The sequence below is a fragment of the Centroberyx affinis genome, unplaced genomic scaffold, assembly GCF_046629955.1.
Source record: "Centroberyx affinis isolate AG114_WGS23_722 - 3 ecotype Tasmania unplaced genomic scaffold, CSIRO-AGI_Caff_v1 ptg001898l_1, whole genome shotgun sequence".
Lineage (NCBI taxonomy): Eukaryota > Metazoa > Chordata > Actinopteri > Beryciformes > Berycidae > Centroberyx > Centroberyx affinis.
In genome coordinates this window covers 199,122-220,324 of record NW_027280264.1, presented here as the reverse complement: position 1 = coordinate 220,324, position 21,203 = coordinate 199,122, and the positions used below count along the sequence as shown (strand labels likewise).

The window sequence follows — 21,203 nt, the reverse complement described above, 5'->3', positions numbered from 1 at the left end:
TCCTGATGGAGGCTCCCAAGGCCTTCTTCAATATGAGGTTTATATACAGAAACATGGAAAATCAATTTGGTAATTCCCAGGTCTTGAAAAGTCTGAATATAGCACAAAAAGGCTTGGAAAATTTACGAGTTACCTCATCAAAACTGTAATCAGTAATCCAAAATAGTACCCAAACTCAATAATGTATTCTGAATACTTTCAGTTACTCTCAGATTACTTACCATATCTGAGGTAGAAAGGTACAAATAAGAAAAAGTGAAAAATGTCTTAAGTTCACTTTACTTTACTTCAGGTTTGCATACAAGTTTTCCTCTGTGCTACTTTATACAGAAGCAGAGCAGCTGACTCAGTTTATCAGAAATAATCCTTAAGTATCTGCAATCAGAATAGATTATTATTTAGGTAACGTAATGAAATTAAAGTTAAATTTTTTTGTGTTTAGAATATATAACGTTATTCAGTTACTGATGTGGAGTAAATGTGTCGTCATGTCTGTAACATCAGCAGTAACACACACAAGCAAAGGTTTCTTACTTTATTTAACTTTTTTACATATATGCACATTAAGGTTGTTTTAATAGTTAATTCAGAAGCTGATGTGCAGCTGACAGTTTGCACATCAGGTGCCTCCAGACTGCAAGTTCACCAGTTTATCATTTTAATTATTTTTAACCCCAACAGAACACCAGACACCTACTGTATCTCACCCATATGTGATTTCTCACTGCTGGACAAATCCTGCATAAATTACCCAGAGAGAGAATTATCTGAAATAAATAAAGCGATAACCTGATCTCATGGCGGCAGCAACATGTTCACAACCCAAGAAAAAACTGAACTGAGAAGGAAAACAAAATAAAAAAAAAACCCGTTTCTCCTCCAGACAGGCGGCAGACAGACAGAGTTCTGGTGTGGAAGAGCGTCCTGAACAGGAAGAACAGGTCTGCCATGAAAACAAGAATCAGGTCCTGAATAATGAAGATAAAATGGAGCTTAATTAAACTGAATGACTGCATACAGAAGAGAGAAAGAACAAACTGTTATGAATCATTTCCACAGAGTTCCTGCATATTCTCGATTAGAAATATTCCTTATTTTTCCCCAGACCGTTTCCTGTATGAATTAGAAGATTTTGACTGATTTTCAACCTGCTGAATGGTTTTACTGGCTGATAACTAGACCGGCAGCTCTCAACCTTTTCGGCTCATAAGCCCTTCAAACAAAGCGATGCTGCTGCATAATGAAAAGTGTTGAAGCCTTTTCAGGTCGTTTCATTTGATTCATTATCAGAGGAGGCAGAGATTCTGAAAACAATTCAGTATTTCCACAAGAAAAAAGCAAATGTTCTTCCTATCCCATGAATCATCCCACGACCCCCCCAGAATTATCTTGTGACCCCGTGGGGGGGGGGGGGTCCCGACCTGCAGGTTGAGAACCACTGAACTAGACCGCATCACTCTAGAGCTGAAGATTATTCCTAACAACAAATACCAGATGACACCAGATAATTGCCTTTTAAATTCATAATTTGAGTATCCTGCTTTTATTTTGTCTGTCAAAGCACTTTGTAAACTCTGTTTTTAAAGGTGCTATATAAATAAAGTTATTATTATTATAGTCATGTGCATCACAGCTGAAGAGTTTTTCCCTGCGCACTTTTCCAGACTTGTATTTTATAAAACTTTTCAAGGCCTGGAAATGATTGAATTCATTTTCCAGACTTTTCCAGATCTGCATAGGAACTCTGTTTCCAAACATTAAAGGAGCATTAAGTAAGATTTTCCTGCCTCATAGCATAAAATAACCAGAATATATCTGTAGGGGGTTGACAGGTTTGTTGATCAATAACTCATCGATAAGCTTGCTTCCTCGTCTCTATGGTGAAAATGTGACTTTTATTGTTTGTGTCAGTTCCAGGCCACCGTAGTGAGGAGGCCAGCTCTGTCAGTGTTGTTGCAATTCCTGCTGGTCGCCAATACAGGTCGATAAAGTTCATAGATTACTTAATGCCCTTTTAATGTTTTTTTCACAGCAACAATAACAAAAACAAATGGAAGATTGCATGAATGTTTTCCCCAGAATGCCGTTTGGTGATTAAATGGCTAAAAAAGAAATCCATATCTGCAGTTACGACTAGTTTGGTCTCTGATCAGGTGTAAAAGTACTGAAGTACTATTAACACGTATATCGTAGTAGAAGTACCATATGCGTGTTCAACTTCATGGGTGATTAGCAGGAAATCAATCGGGGCAGTAATGATCGTTCCTAAACCGTTCGGCAGCGTATGACATTTCCACCATTCGCAAAAAAAAAATAACAAAACAAAAAATTATGGAGATCTTGCTTCTTAACGGCGGTCGCTGTCTTGGCGACTTCTACCGGTTCAGTCTCTGGAGGCTGGAAGCGCTCGGTGTCGGCCCGGTAACCACCCGGTAACCGCCCGGTAACCGCCCGGTAACGGGCTGGGCGTCAGTCGCGGCCCTCGTGGTTCAGCGCCGCCCGCTCCATGCGGCGGTACCACAGCTTCACCTTGGTGTTCTCCATCATGTCGTCGAACGCCTGCAGACCCTCCATCACCCTCAGGACCCCGAACACCGCCTGCAGAGAGGAGAGAGAGACGGAGAGATCAGAGAGACAAAAAGCTACTGCCTCTTTTACATGTTTGTGTGTGTGTGGGATGAAGCTCTGAGAACCAGGGGCCGGCTGCACAAAACACCTTAAGTTTTCTCCTTCAGTATGACACTTAAGGCTTAATTTCTCCTTAGCTGAGGGACTTACTTAAGGGTGTTGCACAGAATCCCTTAAAAGGTTTCCTTAGTTAAGGCATTTACTGCATTGAAAGATTTTACAGTTTCCATGGAGACCGTTTGTTTGCTTGCACTTGCACTACCTGTGATCACCTCACCTGTTATCGTCTCACAAAGTTGGCCTATAGATAGTAAAAAAAAAATGGCAGAAGAAAAGAAGACAAGAACAGCAAATTGGTCAGAGGAGGAAAAGATTATACTTCTGGAGGAATACAATAAAAGAAAGTTATTGTATTCCGAGACGGTCGGACAAATCATGAATTGACTGGCTGGTTAAATCTATCGTTAAGTGTGTCCATTGGGTTCTCCCGGTCGCGGAACACTCTTCTCGAGATGCGTTCATTTTCTTCATTTATCGCCATAAACTCGGCCATGTTGTGGTTAAGATAGAGTCAGAGGTACCTTAAGTTTTTTTCCTTACTTTGGTTGCTAAGGTCTTTTGTGCAACGGTTCAACTAACTTTAAGGGACTCCTTAAGTATAACACCAAGATAAGGAGAAAACCTTAAATACTTAAGTGAACCTTAAGGAGAAGACTTAAGGGTGTTTTGTGCAACCGATTTTATTTTAAGGAAACCTTAACTCGGACTTTAAGGAAGATCTGAACTTAAGGTGTTTTGTGCAACCGGCCCCTGAGCTTCTCCTGTTGCACTCACTGTAGGTCTCTCTGTATAAGGAGTGTTTTAAATTCAACTCTGGCAGATCTGTGAGGACAACATGTAAAATTAGTGGTACTGTGTCCCTGCTATCTATTGGAACTGAACAGCATGGTTTTTCCATAATTTTCCAGACATTGTTTTGCAGTATTTGAATATCTGAACACCTGGAAACTCTCTAATTCTATTTCTATGTTTCCAGACCTATATGAGAACTCTGGGAACTTCTATAAAGGTGCTGGTGCTGAAAAAGGAAAATGTTCTATCAAAGTGAAATATCTCCTTCAGGCTGCGTGTCGACTGGGATTCTCTCTTCACACCACTGGCTGCTGCTTCTTCTTCTTCTTCTTCAAAAGGAATACATGTGCTGCTGCAGGTTTCCACGGCACTGAGAGCCTGAAAACACTGAGAGCTGGGCTTTGATTGGTAGAAGCTTTTTATTATTTATAATATTTTTCAAATATTTTCATAGCAACAGCAGGAATCACAACTAGCCAGATGTGGGGACTCGAGTCACAGTTTTAATTGTTTGAGACTTGACTTGATGCATGAAGAGAAGACTTGAGACTGGACTTGACTTGGGTTCTGGTGACTTGGGACTTGACTCTGACTTGTACTCTGATGACTTGAAAAGGTTTCTAAAGTCTTGACTTGAGATCTTGTGTTTGTGTAAATGACTCAGATTGAAAGTGATGAGATTTGTTCCAGCAGACGACTGAATTTAAATTCTGTTTTCTGAATTTGTATGGAATGATTGAATTTATTGAAGTTGAAACTGATTATAGAAATCAAACTCATGATGCTCTTACCAAGTTTTTATCCTATTAAAACCATATTGCATTGAAAAGTCCTAGATATTTAGTTTTCTTTAAGATATTAAATTGATACTGGACTCTTGATTTGTTCTGACTTGACTTGCTGTTCTACATTTAGACTTGAGACTTGACTTTAATGACATGGACTTGACTTGATTATCTACATTTAGACTTGGTACTGGATTTGAGACTTGTGCCTCAAGACTTGAGACTGACTTGGGACTCCAGCAAAGTTGACATGGTCACTCCTCTGCCACTAGCTTTTTCACCAAGCGTCTACACAGCGTTACGAGTTAAAACAGGTGGTGACTGGCGGACACACAGGGCTGAAAACCACAGAAGAAGAACCCGTCCCCCTCACCAGGTCGGCCAGGTTGGGCTGATCTCCTCCCATGAACTTCCTGTTCTTGCCGACGGCGGCCACCCAGTCGTTGACGGCCTTGTAGAGGTCCTGCCTCACGTCTTCCTGCAGGTTGTGTCTGCAACACACACACACACACACACACACACACACACACACACACAGGAGGAAACAACGTTAACACACTTTTCCATCCAAACAAAGCTGACAAAAAAAGAACGCACATAATCACCAATCATCATCCGAAAAAGTGTCTTTTTTGCAAGCAATCGCAAAAATAAATTGGTATTAATATTCTAGGCTACAAGGGAAAAGACCATCTTGTTCAAAACATAAATTTTCCTACAATCTGTTTGGATGCTGGTCTTTGCATAACTACAATGGAGAAAGGTGCATCACAATTATGTTTTAGAGCAAAATCACTCATTATCACAACATTACAACCTCACTCAATATCACAATAGTGAAAAAAACAAAAGTGAGGTTTCTCTTATCCAGAGAAATCTAGGAATCTAACGCAATCAAAAAAAAAAAAAAAAATCTAACGCAGTGTTCACCCCAATCATGTTCTGATCCGTTTATCTGAACTCTGCAGTGTTTCCTCCTTTAGTTCAGTTGGTTTGTCCAGGTGAGAACGATGACCTTTGACCTCTGGTGGCACCAAATAACGACACAGAGAGTCTCAGTCCTCTAACAAGAGAACTGCGGTGCGGTTCGTTAATCCAACCAACTACAGGAAACCTCCCCGAAACGCAAGGGATTATGGGTAGAAGGAGCTGGATGTTGACGTCTGACAGCCAGCAGCTCCTCCTTCATGCTCATATTCAGCTACTTCTTCACGTGTTCTTAACTTGTTTTGTCACTCACCGGCTCTTCAGCCTTTTGGCGATGATGAACATGGCCGCAGCTCCGACATATTTGGCGAAGAAGCCTTCGAAGGTGCCAAACTTGCCCTCGCGCACGATGTAATCGAAGGAGGCCAGGGACTCGCCGGTGGTTCGGTATACGTTGGGAGATATGAGGTGAACGAGCCAATCGTCGGCCCACTGCCGCCACTTCATCTCCTCTCTGAAAAACAACAGAGAGCAGGGAGAGAGTGAAGATGATGAAGGAACAATAAACATCAAGTACAAGTTACATCACAATAACAATATGACTATAATTTACAGAGCAAAGCTGTAACAGTGTTGTTCATTTGTTTCCTGGGAGTCCAATATGGCTTCTGAATTTTGATGAGCAGTGAGTCTGTAAGACTTCTCTTAATTATTATGAATGCTTTTTTAAATTTAAAACAGCACTTAGTAACTATTAGGAGAAGCACTGTATAAACATAAGCAACCAATTAACTAACTACTACTGCTAGTACTACTACTACCACTACTACTACTACTGCTACTACTACCACTACTACTACTGCTAATACTGCCAACAATAATACAAGGAGAAAGTTTCTCTTGTAGATTTGACTGTGAAAGTGGAGATTATGCTCATACTACTACTTCTTATATAACAATAGAACAACACATGGCATGCAATGATGACAGTAATGTAATATGTTAGTATGTTATGTATGGACTATTTTTTACTTTTCAGTTTCTATTTTTCAAATTTAAGTTCTACACTGGTTGGCATTCAACTGATGAGCCTTGAATTTCTCCCTCCCCACTTGTTGAGAAATGGATCAGACCGAGGCAATCGAACACAGATTAATATAGACAGGCCTAAATCGGAATGAATTAATTACAAATCTGTTTAAATTAAACCGTTTCGAGTTTGGAGTTGAGATTGCAACGGGAGTCGACTCCAATTCTGTTTATTAGTAGAACTGAGAATCGATTCTTTTCCATCCCATAATCATCATGGTGGGTTGGCCCGCAGCAGGGCTGGACGTACTTCTGCAGGTTTTTCTCTGGGTACAGCAGCTGCGTCTCCGGCTCGCTCAGCATCAGCCAGTACTTGTTGTTGTACTCCGTCACTTCCTTCCCGCTGTCGTTCACCGACTTCATCTCCGGGTAGCAGCGCAGGATCTCCGCCATGCTCTTCTCCCTGCAGGTCACATGGTCACATGGTCACATGACACACCTGAGTGAGTTACAGGACATTCCTCCTCACCTGCCGCTCTGCCAGCCAGTCAGAACCTGGATAAACACTACCAGTCAAAAGTTTGGACACACCTGATTGAATGTTGTGTTTTTCATTCTCTTAAAGCCATTCTGATCTAAAGGTTTCTGCTTAAATGCTTGAAATGAGTTTCTTAGACAAATATAAACAGTAAAATTGATCCTATGTATGAATTTCTTTCCAAAGCCTTTTGTCTTTCCATCAAGGCAAAGGGCGGCTACTTTAAAGAATCTAAAATATAAGATAGTTTTGATTTGTTTAACACTTTTTTGGTCGCTGCATAATTCCATTTGTGTTATTTCATAGTTTTGATGTCTTTACTGTTATTCTAAAATGTAGAAAATAGTAAAAATAAAGAAAAATGTGGTGTGTCCAAACTTTTGACGGGTAGTGTATATTAAAGACAATTGTGGAAAAACAAATAGTCACATCACATTAAGTAACATCACCTGAAGGAAGGTTTAACTTACTTGCTGACTAAGTAAGTCTTCAGGGAGCTGATGATAACAGATGAGTCATTCAGTTGCTGAGGAACAGAAAGACAAAAGAAAGAAAAGACGTATTAGATAAGGAGCACAAATTATTGGGGAAAAAAACCCTAACCAGCCTTCAGGTGAGACTGGACTGAGTTAATTCCTAGACAGATGGTGTGTGTTAAAGAGTGTTCAGTGTGTTGAGTGTTCAGATCAGAGTGTTCAGATCAGAGTGTTCAGATCAGAGTGTTCAGATCAGAGTGTTCAGTGTGTTCAGTGTGTTCAGAGTGTTCAGTGAGAGTCTTTACACTGCAGGCAACACAATCAAGTCCATTCATGTCCTCCAGAGCTGAGCGACCAGAGAAACTCGATGTGGACGCTCATCAAGCTCGTTGCCACAGCTGAACCGATCGGCCGTCAACAGCCAATCAGATTTACACGCTTTCTTTCCCTACTGATGAGGTTTCTTCTCATGAGCAGCAGCTCCGCCTGGCAAGAGCAAAAACGGAGGAGAAGTTGATTCCCGCCGTTCAAAGCTTCCCAGTTCTCTACGACTTTTATTACAAAGACGACAGGAACAATCGTCTCACAAACGAAGCCTGGAGAGACATTTTATTGTTTTTTTTCTCTTTATTTTCGGGTGGTGCTATTTAATTAGCACTTACTTGCTAGCTAGCTGTGTTAACTCATCAAAACCATGTAATGTTGCAAAAGGAAACACCAAAGCAGCAAAAACACAAGATTTGATCTGCAGCTGCAGACCGCTACATAGGTCCCATCAGAGCCTCTGGCCCCGCCCACAACCTGTCAGGACAGAGCGACACATGGACCAGGCTGCTCGCATCATGAACACACTGTGACGGGTTGAGATGTTACCAAAAGGAGAAATGAGACAGGCTTCGTGATTTCGCACGTTGCCATGGATACAGCGACAACTGTTTGCTGTGGGAAGCCCAGATGTAACTGGACCATCTGTTCTCATCGGTGGGATGAAAACTAATGGAAGTCGTGTGAAAAACACTTTCGCCTGAAGCTACGAACAACTGAACACACAAAACACTCCGCTACCGAGCTACACAGGATATTTACTCTTTGTCTTGCACCAGCTGCCACGCGCCGTGTGTTTACATTGTTTGGTTCTCTTCCCCAGTGTCCTCGTTTACTGACATCACCGATGCTCTTGAACTAACCTATCTTCTTACCCTTCTTAAACTTAAAAAATAAATAAATAAATAAATCTTTTTCAATGAATGCTACTTATTCCTACTGAAAGTCTTAGCTGATGAAGACTGTGATGGACAGTTGGTTTCACTACTGTTGATAAAATGTACTATTATAAGTCGCTTTGGACAAAAGCATCTGCTGAATGATGTAATGTAAATGTAAATGTAAATACTATGAATTATGGGCAATTCCCTCTGAAAAGTTTGCAGCTGTCTTTCGCTGTGTGTTGTGTTCTTGTGTCCCCCATGACATGCTTGACGTAAAATCTAATGGTTGAAGTCCAATTCCAAAACAGGAGTACGCAACAGCGGATGACGACCAAAGATCTCATTGGATAACGACTTGGCCGATGAGAACGAACAGGAAGCTCTAAGATTTACTGTGAGAACGACGCTCACATCAAAACAGCACTAAACTGTAAAACTGTAAACTCAAACTGTCGAGACGCTTCTCTGCGCTCACGTTCTCCAGAAGTTTGTCGACTTGGGAAGAAGGTTCTCCACAAAGACGCAAGAATCGACTTGATGTTCTTGGACTTGATAATCATCTTCAGGTTTGCAGACTCGTAAAAAAAAAGTCCACATGAAAGACTCCACAGGTTCAAGTCAGAACCGTTAAGCGGCGACCACACTGATCCCTTGTGTCTGTTCATCTGTTCATTTCAGTTAATTTCCACTGAGAGCTTTTCTGCTGTCCGGACAGGACTGATGAAGCTCTGTCTGTAAGATTTCCATCTATTTTGACGGACAGAAAGTTCAGCCCAGTTAGACGGATGGATTTGTCACCGTCCTTTCAGCCAATCAGAGGTGTTCCTACATTTGTCAAAAACTAGAACTGTGTGAGGTTTTTCATAAAACCAAAAACTAAAATCAAAACAAACTGGACTTCAGAACCAATGCTGGAGACAATGTGGTCACTTATTGGCAGATCAGACCCACATCTTCTGGTCCTGTCCCATCTTGCAGCCTTTCTGGGCTGATGTCCAAGCCGCCACTAAGAGTACATTAGGATTTGATATTGAGTTCACTTGTCTCTCTCTCTCTCTACTTATATTTACTAAAAATTCTCATGGTAGCAAGCAAGAAGGCAATCACAAGACGCTGGCTTCTTAAAGAGCCTCCCACCCTGAACCAATGGATAGATATTGTAAACAGCACATATAGTATGGAACGTATGACATTCAGTTTAAGATTACAGAAAGAAAGGGGAGAAGAGTGCTGGACTAAATGGGATACATACCTGACTGACAAAGAGTCTGACAACTGAAACTATAAACTATATACTATATATATACTATATATAGTAAATGCAATTGTGAAACACAAAAGTGAATGTGAATGAAAGTGTACCATTCTATGACTAACAACTCCTATGTACATCATCCGGTGTAACTGAGTGACCTCATGTTTACTGTGTTATAAAACAGAAAAAATAAAGTATGCTTTGGAAAAACTAGCGCCGAAGAAGCAAAGATAAAACAGAGAAAGCCTGGTGTAATGTTGGAATGACTGGAGGTTTTCCAGCTCAGTTTCTTATTGAATTTATACTGTATAGTTATGAAAATCTATCTGTCACTAATTCTGTCTGTTTTCTGCCAGAAAGCCCTCAGCCCTCTTGGACTCAACCTCCTGTACCCTCCAGACAGACTGGCTCTCTTACCACTTCTTCATCCACCATCAGGATGGGAACCTTTCTGTAGGCGGACCACTTGATCTCCTGCCTCATGACGGGGTTGACCTCCACGATGTCGTACGGCAGGCCGTGGTAGTCCAGGAAGGCCCGCACCTTGCTGCAGAACGGACAGGTCTTGTACTGGTACAGAGTCAGCTTCACACCGCCTGCTGCTGCTGAAGCCTGAATACAACACACACAGAGATCAATAATGACTGACAGGTAGGGCTGGGCGATACGGTTCAAATCAATATCACAACAGATCATCATCAAATTGATGTTAAATAATCAAGTCAGTGTTCATCCCATTGAACCATATGATGTCAGGTGTGATGTCAAACAAAACTGACAAGTTCAAACAGTTTTCCTTAAAAAGTAACTAACCCCCAAACCCAAATCTGTGGTGATGCCTGACATCATTAATGGTAAAAAAGCATGCTACTGAACTGGCCATCTGCTATTGGCTGATCTTTGGTGCCAAGTGATGATGTCACCTTCTATAGAATAGTAGAAGCACAACTGGGGCACGTTCAATTGCCCCAAAACGTAGCACACACAGGAAGTTTAAAAGGAGCCGGTAGCGCACTGAACGTCCTGTTGGAAAGCGCTTGTTATTACAGGCTGTTATTGGCTGAGAGTCCGTAGCCAATGAAAATGCAGAATCAAGCTGAACAGGGTCAAACGTAGCTCAGAAGCTGTTGCAAGACGTTACACACCATTGGGAACAAACATATCGTTCAACTAGAGCCGCAACAATTCATCGATTAATTGTCAACTATGAAGAATGAATCGGTTTGAGTAATTTTCTAAGAAAAATAAGTCAAAATTCTCTGATTCCAGCTTCTTAAATGTGAATATTTTCTGGTTTCTTTACTCCTCTATGACAGTAAACTGAATATCTTTGGGTTGTGGACAAAACAAAACATTTGAGGACGTCATCTTGGGCTTTGGGAAACACTGATCCACATTTTTCACCATTTTCGGACATTTTATAGACCAAACAACTAATCGATTAATCGAGAAAATAATCGACAATGAAAATAATCGTTAGTTGCAGCCCTACGTTCAACCGGAAAACATTTTGCACCATAGCTAAACGGTGCAAACTCTGAACGTGCCCCAGGTCAGGTGGTGACATCACCTGGTACCAAAGACCAGCCAATAGCAGATGGGGTTTGGGGTTTCGTTGCTCTTTAAAATGTTTTTAAATAAATAAAATGTGCTTGTTATCATCAGTTCTGACTGCAGAATTGTGCGTCACAGTATCCCAAAATCTCCATATCACCTCCACATGTTTCCACTGAAAGACGATAAATGATAATTGATAATATTGATTTATCGCCCAGTTGAACTCTTCTTGATTCAGTACATTGGACTGGTGCAACTCTTCCCGCTGACTGCTGCAGATCAGATAAATCTCCACCTGACCCCTGACATGTAACGGTCATGTCAGGTAACTCTGCTGTGTGTGTGTGTGTGGCTGTGTGTGTGTGTGTGCGTGTGTGTGTGTGTCGTCACGGAAACCTGGCTGTGGGGAATTGAGGACAGATTTTGCACAACTGTCCTGTTGTTGCCAAGCTGTGTGCCGACGCTGACTGCAGTACAGAACAACAAACAAACCGCTAATCCCCTTAAAATAACCTTACACTAACATTAACTTACATTCAGCCATGCAAAATCCCCTTAAAATTAGTTAAGGGAGTAAAAGCGAGTGATTAATGGAGAAGACCCCATCAAAACTCCCTTCATTTTATTACTGCATAGTGCATACTTAAGTTAAAGAAGTTAAGGGAAAGCTCCTATCTCCTTCAATTTTTCATCTAATTAGAAAGTAAGCAGTCAACATTAAGGGGTGTTTAAGGAGGTTTTGATGGTGTCTCCTCCATTAATCACTCCCTTATCTAATTTTAAGGGTATGTTGCATGAAATAAGGGTGAATTAATGTAAATGTAAAGTTATTTTAAGGGATTACTAGAGTCCTAGAGTATACAAACACATGAAGAAATCCCTTAAAAACCCCATGACACACTAGCCCTTATTTTTAATGGATAATTCATGTTTATGTAAAGGAGAACTTAAGGACTTACATTCATCCATGCAAAATCCCCTTAAAATTAGTTAAGGGAGTGATTAATGGAGGAGACCCCATCAAAACTCCATTCATTTTTTACTGCATAGTGCATACTTCAGTTAAGGAAGTTAAGGGAAAGTTCCTATCTCCTTCAAATTAGAAAGTACGCAGTCAACATTAAGGGGTGTTTAAGGGTTTTTTTGATGGTGTCTCCTCCATTAATCACTCCCTTATCTAATTTTAAGGGTATGTTGCATGAAATAAGGTTGAATTAATGTAAATGTAAAGTTATTGTAAGGGATTACTGAGTCCTAGAGTACAGAAACACATGAATAAATCCCTTAAAAACCCCATGACACACTAACCCTTGTTTTGAATGGATAATTCATGTTTGTGTAAAGGAGAACTTAAGGACTTTTACATTCATCCATGCAAAAATCCCTTTAAAATTAGTTAAGGGAGTAAAGGGAGTGATTAATGGAGGAGACCCCAACCAAACTCCATTCATTTTTTACTGCATAGTGCAAAGAAGCTCCCTTAGCTAATTTTAAGGGTATTTTGCATGAAATAAGGGTGAATTAATGTAAATGTAAAGTTATTTTAAGGGATTACTAGAGTCCTAGAGTAAACAAACTAGTGTCCATGAATCAACGCATGAATAAATCCCTTAAAAATGACCCCCAGGACACTAACCCTTATTTTTAATGGACAATTCATGTTTATGTGAAGGAGAACTCGAGGACATTTCGGGGGATGAAGTGGTGAATTACCTTGTTTTCCTCCTGGGCGAGGTGATGCTGGGCAGAAAACTTCAGAGTCTGGTACAGACCGAGTCCTCCTCCCAGCAGCACCGCGCAGCCCAGCAGCCTGCCGCCGCCGCCGCTCGGCAGCCTGGACCGGAGCCCCGCCCCGCCGCCGCCGCCGCCGCCGGTACCGAACGCCCGCCGGGACCCGTGCAGGTTGAGTCTAGCGGCCAGGGAAGAGATGTTCCCCGGTCGTCGGCACGCCGGAGACTCCGATACGAACCAGCCGACCTTACCCAGCGTTACTCTAGCGCAGGCGGCCGCCATCTTGGGCTTTACATAAACTCCCACAATGCCTCGCGAGAGAAGGAAGGGAGGGAGGCGAGGGGGCGTTCAAGAGCGTCTCCTGCCCTCCGAGGGCTTCAATGTTTAACATCACGATGATATTTGTCATTTATTTAGGGCTTTGTGTAATTTAGGTAAATGTGTGTGTATATCCCCAGTTTTATTCACTAAATGTCTGTCATGATCTTCATTTTTTTTTCTTTTTGTACTACACTGTTGTATTTTATGAAGGTTCTTTCAATTAAAGAAAAAAAAGTTTAAGACTACGATTTAATATTGATCAAAATGTATGTACATTTTGTAAAAATAAAGATGTGGAAACTACAGAACAATTATTTTATAGGCTAAACTGGTGGACAAGAGGTGTTGTTTTATTTTCCTAATGTCACAAAAAATGATGCAATTTATGAATTCCTTATGGCAAATACTAACTCCTAGAATTCCTTATTAATGTAATTATTATCCTATAGAAAGGTTTCTGAACGGTGCGCCCAACTTAAATGTTTTTTTTTTTTAAAACGTCAAAGAGATACGTCAAATCCCTTGCTTTAATAATAAAAAAAAACGTGTATTTTCAAAGGAAGGATGAAGGTTATAATTCCCTTAAATCCCTCTTTTATCCAAGATTATGTGTTATGACTCACACTTGATTTTCCCCTTTTCTTCTGTATTATTGTGTATGTATTTGTTTACTTTTTTCTTTCTTTACTTATACCACTTATTGCATATGGTGCCCAGCAAGCATTAATGATGTTTAACTGTTTATATTGTACACGATTGCCTTTTGACTGTACATTTACAAATTATTAAAATAAAAATAAAAAAATAACTCCACTCTCCGAGGCGTAGCGCCGCGTCGTGCTGCGTTCAAGGCCGTCGGTGTTCTGAGACGCTGTGGAGCTTTTCCGACCGCAGCAGCAGCAGCAGCAGCAGCAGCAGCAGCGTCTTGGTGAAGGCAGAGGATACCCAGCCAGCAGCATCCATTTAAGCATCAATGTTACAGCGATCAAATCTCCACATCCACCCCGACTGACCGGGACTCAACGGGATGTCGTGGAAAAACGGATTTTCCGGATTTTCCACGGAGAGCCCGCGCAAGACGACACCTTCCCGTTTTATCTCCCGACAGGAAGGGAGCGAGCCAATGATGAAGGCAGAAGACAAATAAAATTTTTGATAATCGCTGGATTGAGCTGGCTAACGCTAGCTAGCTGGCTAGCTCGCTCCCAGCTAGCCGTTGGTTGTTTTTTTCCTCCCCCTGCTCGGTGTTTCCGATGATTCCCCCCGAATAAACAACACTAATGCTTTTTTTTTTTTTTAAATATTGATGCCAAGACATGCTGGAGTCAGAGAGGACATTTCCCTCAAGGAGAAAGCACAATAGCTGCCTACTAGCCTCCCACCGTTGCCGTTAGCATCAGTGATTTTTTTTATTTATTTTTTTTTCTTGCTAATCCGTGAAGAAGATGCTGGCAGAGCAGGAGAGAGTCTAACCTGAACTCTGTGGATTCACACTCCATGAAGGTCATGATACTGAGAGAATGATCATGCTGGAAAAACAGGTAAGAGCATTTAAAAAAAATAAAATAAAAAATTAATCGCTTCATTTCAGCCTGGGTGATGCTGTGTGGGTGTAGGTTTGGGAAGGTGCTGATGGAGGACACCTGAGCCGGTTGTCTCATTAGCATATCGGTTAATTACACCGTTAATTAGGCCGTAATAGCATCCACACCAAATGCAATCAAGTGTGCCGACGTGCATCAGCGGTTATGTTTAATGCTGAGGCTGATTCCGCAGGTGATCAATACCTTTCTAATGATGAACCCTGCAGCAACACATTTCCGTGACACTAACCTTGCTGCCAGGTCTCTCTCTCTCTCTCTCTCTCTCTCTCTCTCTCTCTCCCTGTGTGTGTGTGTGTGTGTGTGTGTTGTTTCCTTCAGCATTGGGCTTCATTAACAATAGCCTCAGTGATATTCTTGGCTACAGAAGGGGAAACCCTCTAGGAAATGTCCTTCGCTCAATATCCTTCACAGCCTCCAGTGTCCAAGAACTATGGCTGGCTGTGTGTGTGTGTGTGTGTGTGTGTGTGTGTGTGTGCTGCTTCCCCTTGTTTACCTCCTTATCCATGTCGAAGGCCATAAACAAAGCCGAGACGCTCCCTCATCAGCTTCAAAGATCTGTTTTTATTACATGTTGAGGTAATATTTGTGTTTGGGGAGAGCAGGGCGGAGGGTTATGTGAGATTTTGAGAGGATGTTTCTGAGTCGATCCCCTCCAGGAGGTCATGAGGTGATTACGGGAAATGGTTGTAAGATGATTTATGGAATATATGACACAAGAAACATGTTTAAAGCTGCACTAGGCAAGATATTTCTGTAAAAACACGCCCGTTTTATCTGATTAAATCTGGAAGTGGAGCTACAGCAGAGAAGAGCGTGCTGTAGATTCTCGCTATTTGCCAAAATGAGATTCTGGCGTCCGGTATGAACACTTCTTGGCCCACCGGAAGTGACGAATCGAGGCTTCAGAGTGAAATCCACAGTGTCTCCTAAACCAGCGGTTCTCAACGTGGGGTCCGGGGACCACCAGGGGTCCTTGAGGGAGTTCCACGGGGGTCACTTACAAGAACTTAACACAATTAGAGAATGTAGAAGAATGACTATTTTGATCTTAGTTTCTCTGTTATCTCTCTACCTACAACACAGATATTCATGGAATTCTGGACAAAATCATATCTAGCAATAAAAATATTCTCAGATTTGGGTCTAAGAGACAAAATCTCATCAAATGGGGGTCCGTGGCTCTAATGTGGACTGAATTAGGGGCTTCTTTATATGAAAAAGGTTGAGAATCGCTGTCCTAACCAGCAGCAGAGAAAGCTGGACTCAGCAGCGTTAGACCTTCTCCTCTCTCAGCTCTTTGGTTTCCTTTGGTGTGAAGCATCACAGACCGGCCGGCTGGTGAACAGCTTACTGACGTCATGTGACAGGATGTCTGTGAATTGAAGTTCAAAGTTTTCTGATGTGCGAAGTTGCGTACTATCGCAGCTTTAACACGCAACTTTATTATCTTGCTTTTAATCTTGTGAAGGTTTGAGAATGTTTGTTGTGAGAATGTTTTTCTAGTGAAATATATTGGTTATTTCGCAAAAAGAAGGTTTATTCCAGTATAGCTGACCGAGTCTAAACACGGTTCGTTTTGGGTTCACCGTTCTGCGTGTCTTAGATGGCTGTGAGCCGAACAGGATGAGCGCCGGCTGGTTTAGGATGCAGGGCTTCCCCACTGAGTCCACACACACACACACACACACACACACACACACACACACACTCTCTCTCCCAACAGCACGGCCTAAACTTCCCAGTAAACAGTCTCTCCTTTGCTGTGTTGCTCCCTGCAGATCCCGTTTCCCCTCGGTCATATTCCTGATGTTTATCCTCTTTTTAAACATGTGTTGTGGGTCCGGTGTGTGTGTGTGTGTGTGTTGTGGGTCTGGTGTGTGTGTGTGTGTGTGTGTTGTGAGTCCGGTGTGTTGCAGATGAAGCTGTGAGTCTTTCTGGTTCGACCCGGCATTCCATTTTCCGCACAGCGCTCAGAGAAAGCTCTCCGTTCTTGAAGCTTGACTTCACTCCAAGCATATCTGACTTCTTTGTCTGATGGAATGTGACAAGAATCAGAGATTTTTTTTTTTTTTTTTTGTCCCGAGGGGGATTTTTTTTTTTATCGCGGGCATTAGTTTTGTGTGTGGAGGAAGGGATTGTCCTTGAAATTTCTCTTGTATCTCTCTTGTTTCGGTAGAATGAGCAGCAGTGTTTCACTATGGAGAGAGAGTATGAACTGTGCTGCAGAGTGCAAGAAATGTAACAGAACTAATATTTTGACTTGTTGCAAAGACTTTTTTTTTTTCCCCCTGCCTAGCCTGGCTTTGGGTATTTTCTCATTTGATTTTGATTCGTTTTTTAAAGTGTCAAACACACAAGCTGCCCGGCCCACATGGACTTACATGACACTACCACTTAGTTTTTAATTTTATTGACAAAAATAACAATACAACACAAAACACACAGAACTGACACAGAAACATAAACATGTGGAAACATCAGAAAAGAGAAGAACACTGTAAATAACTGCTTAACAAAGTATATTAACAGCAGAATGGAGATCACAGCCTGGTTAGAAACAAAATAAAAAAGGTAGAGAAAGTGTGGCCGATATATGCAAATGCAGGTACAATCATATATGCATATATAAACATACATAAAGTTACATAAAAGAACAGAAAATAGTAAAATATATTATATATTATACGCTCCTTTTACAATCTTTATAAATATAATAAAGGCCAATAAAAAAAGACAGAAAAAGTGGAAAAAACAGGAAAAGAAAAATACAAAAGCAAATATGAAGAAATATGAAATGACATTAGCGCTTAGTTACATGGGTGAACAACATCATAAAAACAAGAAAAGATTCAGCAAACTCACACACACACATATCACACAAACAGAATATCCTGCTATTCTTCCCTCATGCTTTAAAAAAAGAGGCGAGCAGTATGGAAGCTTCCCTTTCTAAAACATAATTCAGGTTTTCAAGACACAAGTCATTTTGCTATATAACACAATTCTTAGATCAACATATTTCAGACAGTAGAACATAGAGTGAATCTCGTTGTCAGTTTCTACCTGATCACAAAGTAGACATGTTTTTTCATCTTCTGTTTTCACTGTCAGACTTTGATGCTCTGATTCTGCTTTCTACCTTTCCTCTCCTCAGCTCTGTGTGTTCAGGCAGCAGGCCAGGCTCATTTGTTTTTCAGATCTGACTGTCCACACTGTAATTTACCAGTGACCGGATCAGATCTGTGTGTCAGACGGTATAATCGCTTGCTGGCTGAAGGTGCGCTTCCTGTCCGGTGACTCTGCCTGCTGTCAACAAGCCGCTAACATGGAAGTTTGCCCGTTGCTTATTCGTTCTGTTTTTATGAGGCGTTTTCTATTCGTGGAACGGAACGAGAAAACGTCAAGAGCAGAGGAGGCAGAGAGATCTGTTCTCCCCCTGCTTCTCCTCCATGTTTCTTCTTCTCTGCTCTTCTTGTTGCAACATGCGATGACAAATATGTGTGAAAAAAAAACACTTGAAATCTGATCTGAGTTGCATTTTCAGAGATGCGATTAGAATCATATAGGGCTGCAACAAACGATTATTTTCATTATTGATTAATCTATCAACTGTTTTTTCAATTAATCAATTAGTCACTAGTAGACTGCTTACTCAGTCTGACCAGCAGCCAAAAACACCTAAAGCATTCATTTTATAATAATATGAAAAGCAGCAAATCTTAGTGTTTGTGAGGCTGGTATTGGTATTTTTACTTGATAAAAAAAAAAAAAAAAAAATTCTTAAAAAACAAAATTATATACTGCTGGTTTAGAAAGTGTAAGGATAGTTTTAAACACAAATTACAGCATCTAAAATAAATAAAATGAAATCAAATCATGTCGAATGAGTCTCAAAAAAAGCCACCCAGCCAGCAACATGAAAATATCATTTTGAAGAAGTCATGGTAATAAAATGGTAATAATGGTAATAAATATCCCAGCAGATTGGAGGCTATAATGATGAAGAACAAAATAAGAATATTATTATTTAGGCTATGTTAGTAGGCGATGGAGTTATGGCTCGTAAAATCCTGCCACATTCTCAGCTCGCATTCTCATATTCTCATATCCGACTGAAACAACGTATCCAAACTCCAAAGGAAATGAAACAGGCCTGTTGTTGATCAAGTGGGTTAGGGTGGGAGGCATTTCTTTCAAGTAGCCCTCCACTTCCGTTTCATGGTCATTTGTGCGGTTGGACTAACCGGCTGTGATGACGCAGTTCAAAAAGTCGTTTAAGTCGTTAAGGTTAATCGACTTTTCGCGAACATCCCTGTGAGAGCAGAATGAGAAGAGAGTGAGAGCAGAGTGAGAGCAGAATGAGAAGAGAGTGAGAGCAGAATGAGAACAGAGTGAGAAGAGAGTGAGAGCAGAGAGAGAACAGAGTGAGAGCAGAGTGAGAAGAGAATGAGAAGAGAATGAGAGCAGAGTGAGAAGAGAATGAGAGCAGAGTGAGAGCAGAGTGAGAAGAGTGAGAAGAGAGTGAGAAGAGAGTGAGAGCAGAGTAAGAGCAGAGTGAGAACAGAGTGAGAGCAGAGGCAAAGTGAGAAGAGAGTGAGAGCAGAGTGAGAAGAGAGTGAGAGCAGAGTGAGAGCAGAGTGAGAAGAGAGTGAGAACAGAGTGAGAGCAGAGTAAGAGCAGAGTGAGAACAGAGTGAGAGCAGAGGCAAAGTGAGAAGAGAGTGAGAGCAGAGTGAGAAGAGAGTGAGAAGAGAGTGAGAACAAAGTGAGAGCAGAGTGAGAAGAGAGTGAGAAGAGAGTGAGAGCAGAGTGAGAACAGAGTGAGAACAAAGTGAGAGCAGAGTGAGAGCAGAGTGAGTGCAGAGTGAGAACAAAGTGAGAGCAGAGTGAGAGCAGAGTGAGAGCAGAGTGAGAACAAAGTGAGAGCAGAGTGAGAAGAGAGTGAGAGCAGAGTGAGAAGAGAATGAGAGCAGAGTGAGAGCAGAGTGAGAAGAGAGTGAGAACAAAGTGAGAGCAGAGTGAGAAGAGAGTGAGAGCAGAGTGAGAAGAGAATGAGAGCAGAGTGAGAGCAGAGTGAGAGCAGAGTGAGAACAAAGTGAGAGCAGAGTGAGAAGAGAGTGAGAGCAGAGTGAGAAGAGAATGAGAGCAGAGTGAGAGCAGAGTGAGAAGAGAGTGAGAACAGAGTGAGAGCAGAGTAAGAGCAGAGTGAGAACAGAGTGAGAGCAGAGGCAAAGTGAGAAGAGAGTGAGAGCAGAGTGAGAAGAGAGTGAGAAGAGAGTGAGAACAAAGTGAGAGCAGAGTGAGAAGAGAGTGAGAAGAGAGTGAGAGCAGAGTGAGAACAGAGTGAGAACAAAGTGAGAGCAGAGTGAGAGCAGAGTGAGTGCAGAGTGAGAACAGAATGAGAAGAGAGTGAGAGCAGAGTGAGAACAGAATGAGAGCAGAGTGAGAACAGTATTTCCAGGCTGATCTCTCTGTCATGGCTGGTGGATGCAGTGTGTGTGTGTGTGTGTGTGTGTGTGTGTGTGTGTGTGTGTGTGTGTACCTGCACCACCCTGTCCTGCCTTTGTCTGAGGCCACAGGAAGCCGACCTGCAGGTTGCAGTCTGGCTTCCTGTCCTGGCTGGGCGTCGGTGGGAGGAGGGGGGGTGGGGGTGGGGGGGGGATCTTCTGTAGCCCTGTAAGGAGATGGCTTTGCCTTCCAGTTTCCATGACAACTGCTCTTCTACAGTATTCAGCTGTGGGACGGCCTCTGCATCTGAAAGCAGTTCCCAGTGTGTTTTCAGCCCCTCTCTCTCTCTCTCTCTCTCTCTCTCTCTCTCTCTCTCTCTCTCTCTCTCTCTCTCTCTTTCTCCAGCAGACACACATTCTCTCCTACCATCTCTGTTTTTTTTAAAGCAGTAACGCTCCATCTTCACTCAGTCGCTGCTGTACTTTAAATCTTGACGTCGAGCGTTATTTGCATGTGAATCATGGAGGAATCCTGTGCTTGTTCTTGTTTAAATTCCCCCAAGGCCTTTGACTCAGAGCCAACACACACACACACACACACACACACACACACACACTGGTAAATATCTGGCCTAGACAAATATTAGCCATGTGAAAAAGAAGGAAAAGATTTTAAATGTGGAGTGAGCGAGTACGATGCGGTTTGCTCCAGGGCTGCAACTAACGATTATTTTCATTATCGATTAAGCTATAGATTATTTTTTCACTTAATCGATTAATCATTTAGTCTATAAAATGTCAAAAATAATAACAAATGCCTGTCACAAGTCACCAGAGCCCAAAGTG

The 21,203-nt window shown here is 41.7% G+C and overlaps 1 protein-coding gene across 2 annotated transcripts; it reads right to left on the bottom strand.

The window, feature by feature from the left end:
* Positions 1–433: 433 nt before the first annotated feature.
* ptgesl (prostaglandin E synthase 2-like) lies at positions 434–13,268 on the bottom strand. Of its 2 annotated transcripts, none has more exons than XM_071530203.1 (7): positions 12,969–13,268; positions 10,116–10,310; positions 7,230–7,285; positions 6,532–6,684; positions 5,506–5,706; positions 4,639–4,756; positions 434–2,598 (listed from the first exon to the last, which is right to left on the bottom strand). In XM_071530203.1, exons 1-7 carry the CDS (start codon positions 13,266–13,268, stop codon positions 2,470–2,472), a joined length of 1,152 nt encoding a protein of 383 aa, XP_071386304.1. In that variant the 3' UTR covers positions 434–2,469. The 2 variants fall into 2 exon arrangements, with proteins under 2 accessions (XP_071386304.1, XP_071386303.1); XM_071530202.1 differs by having other exon boundaries at positions 7,230–7,316; positions 10,123–10,310.
* Between the last annotated feature and the right edge of the window lie 7,935 nt (positions 13,269–21,203).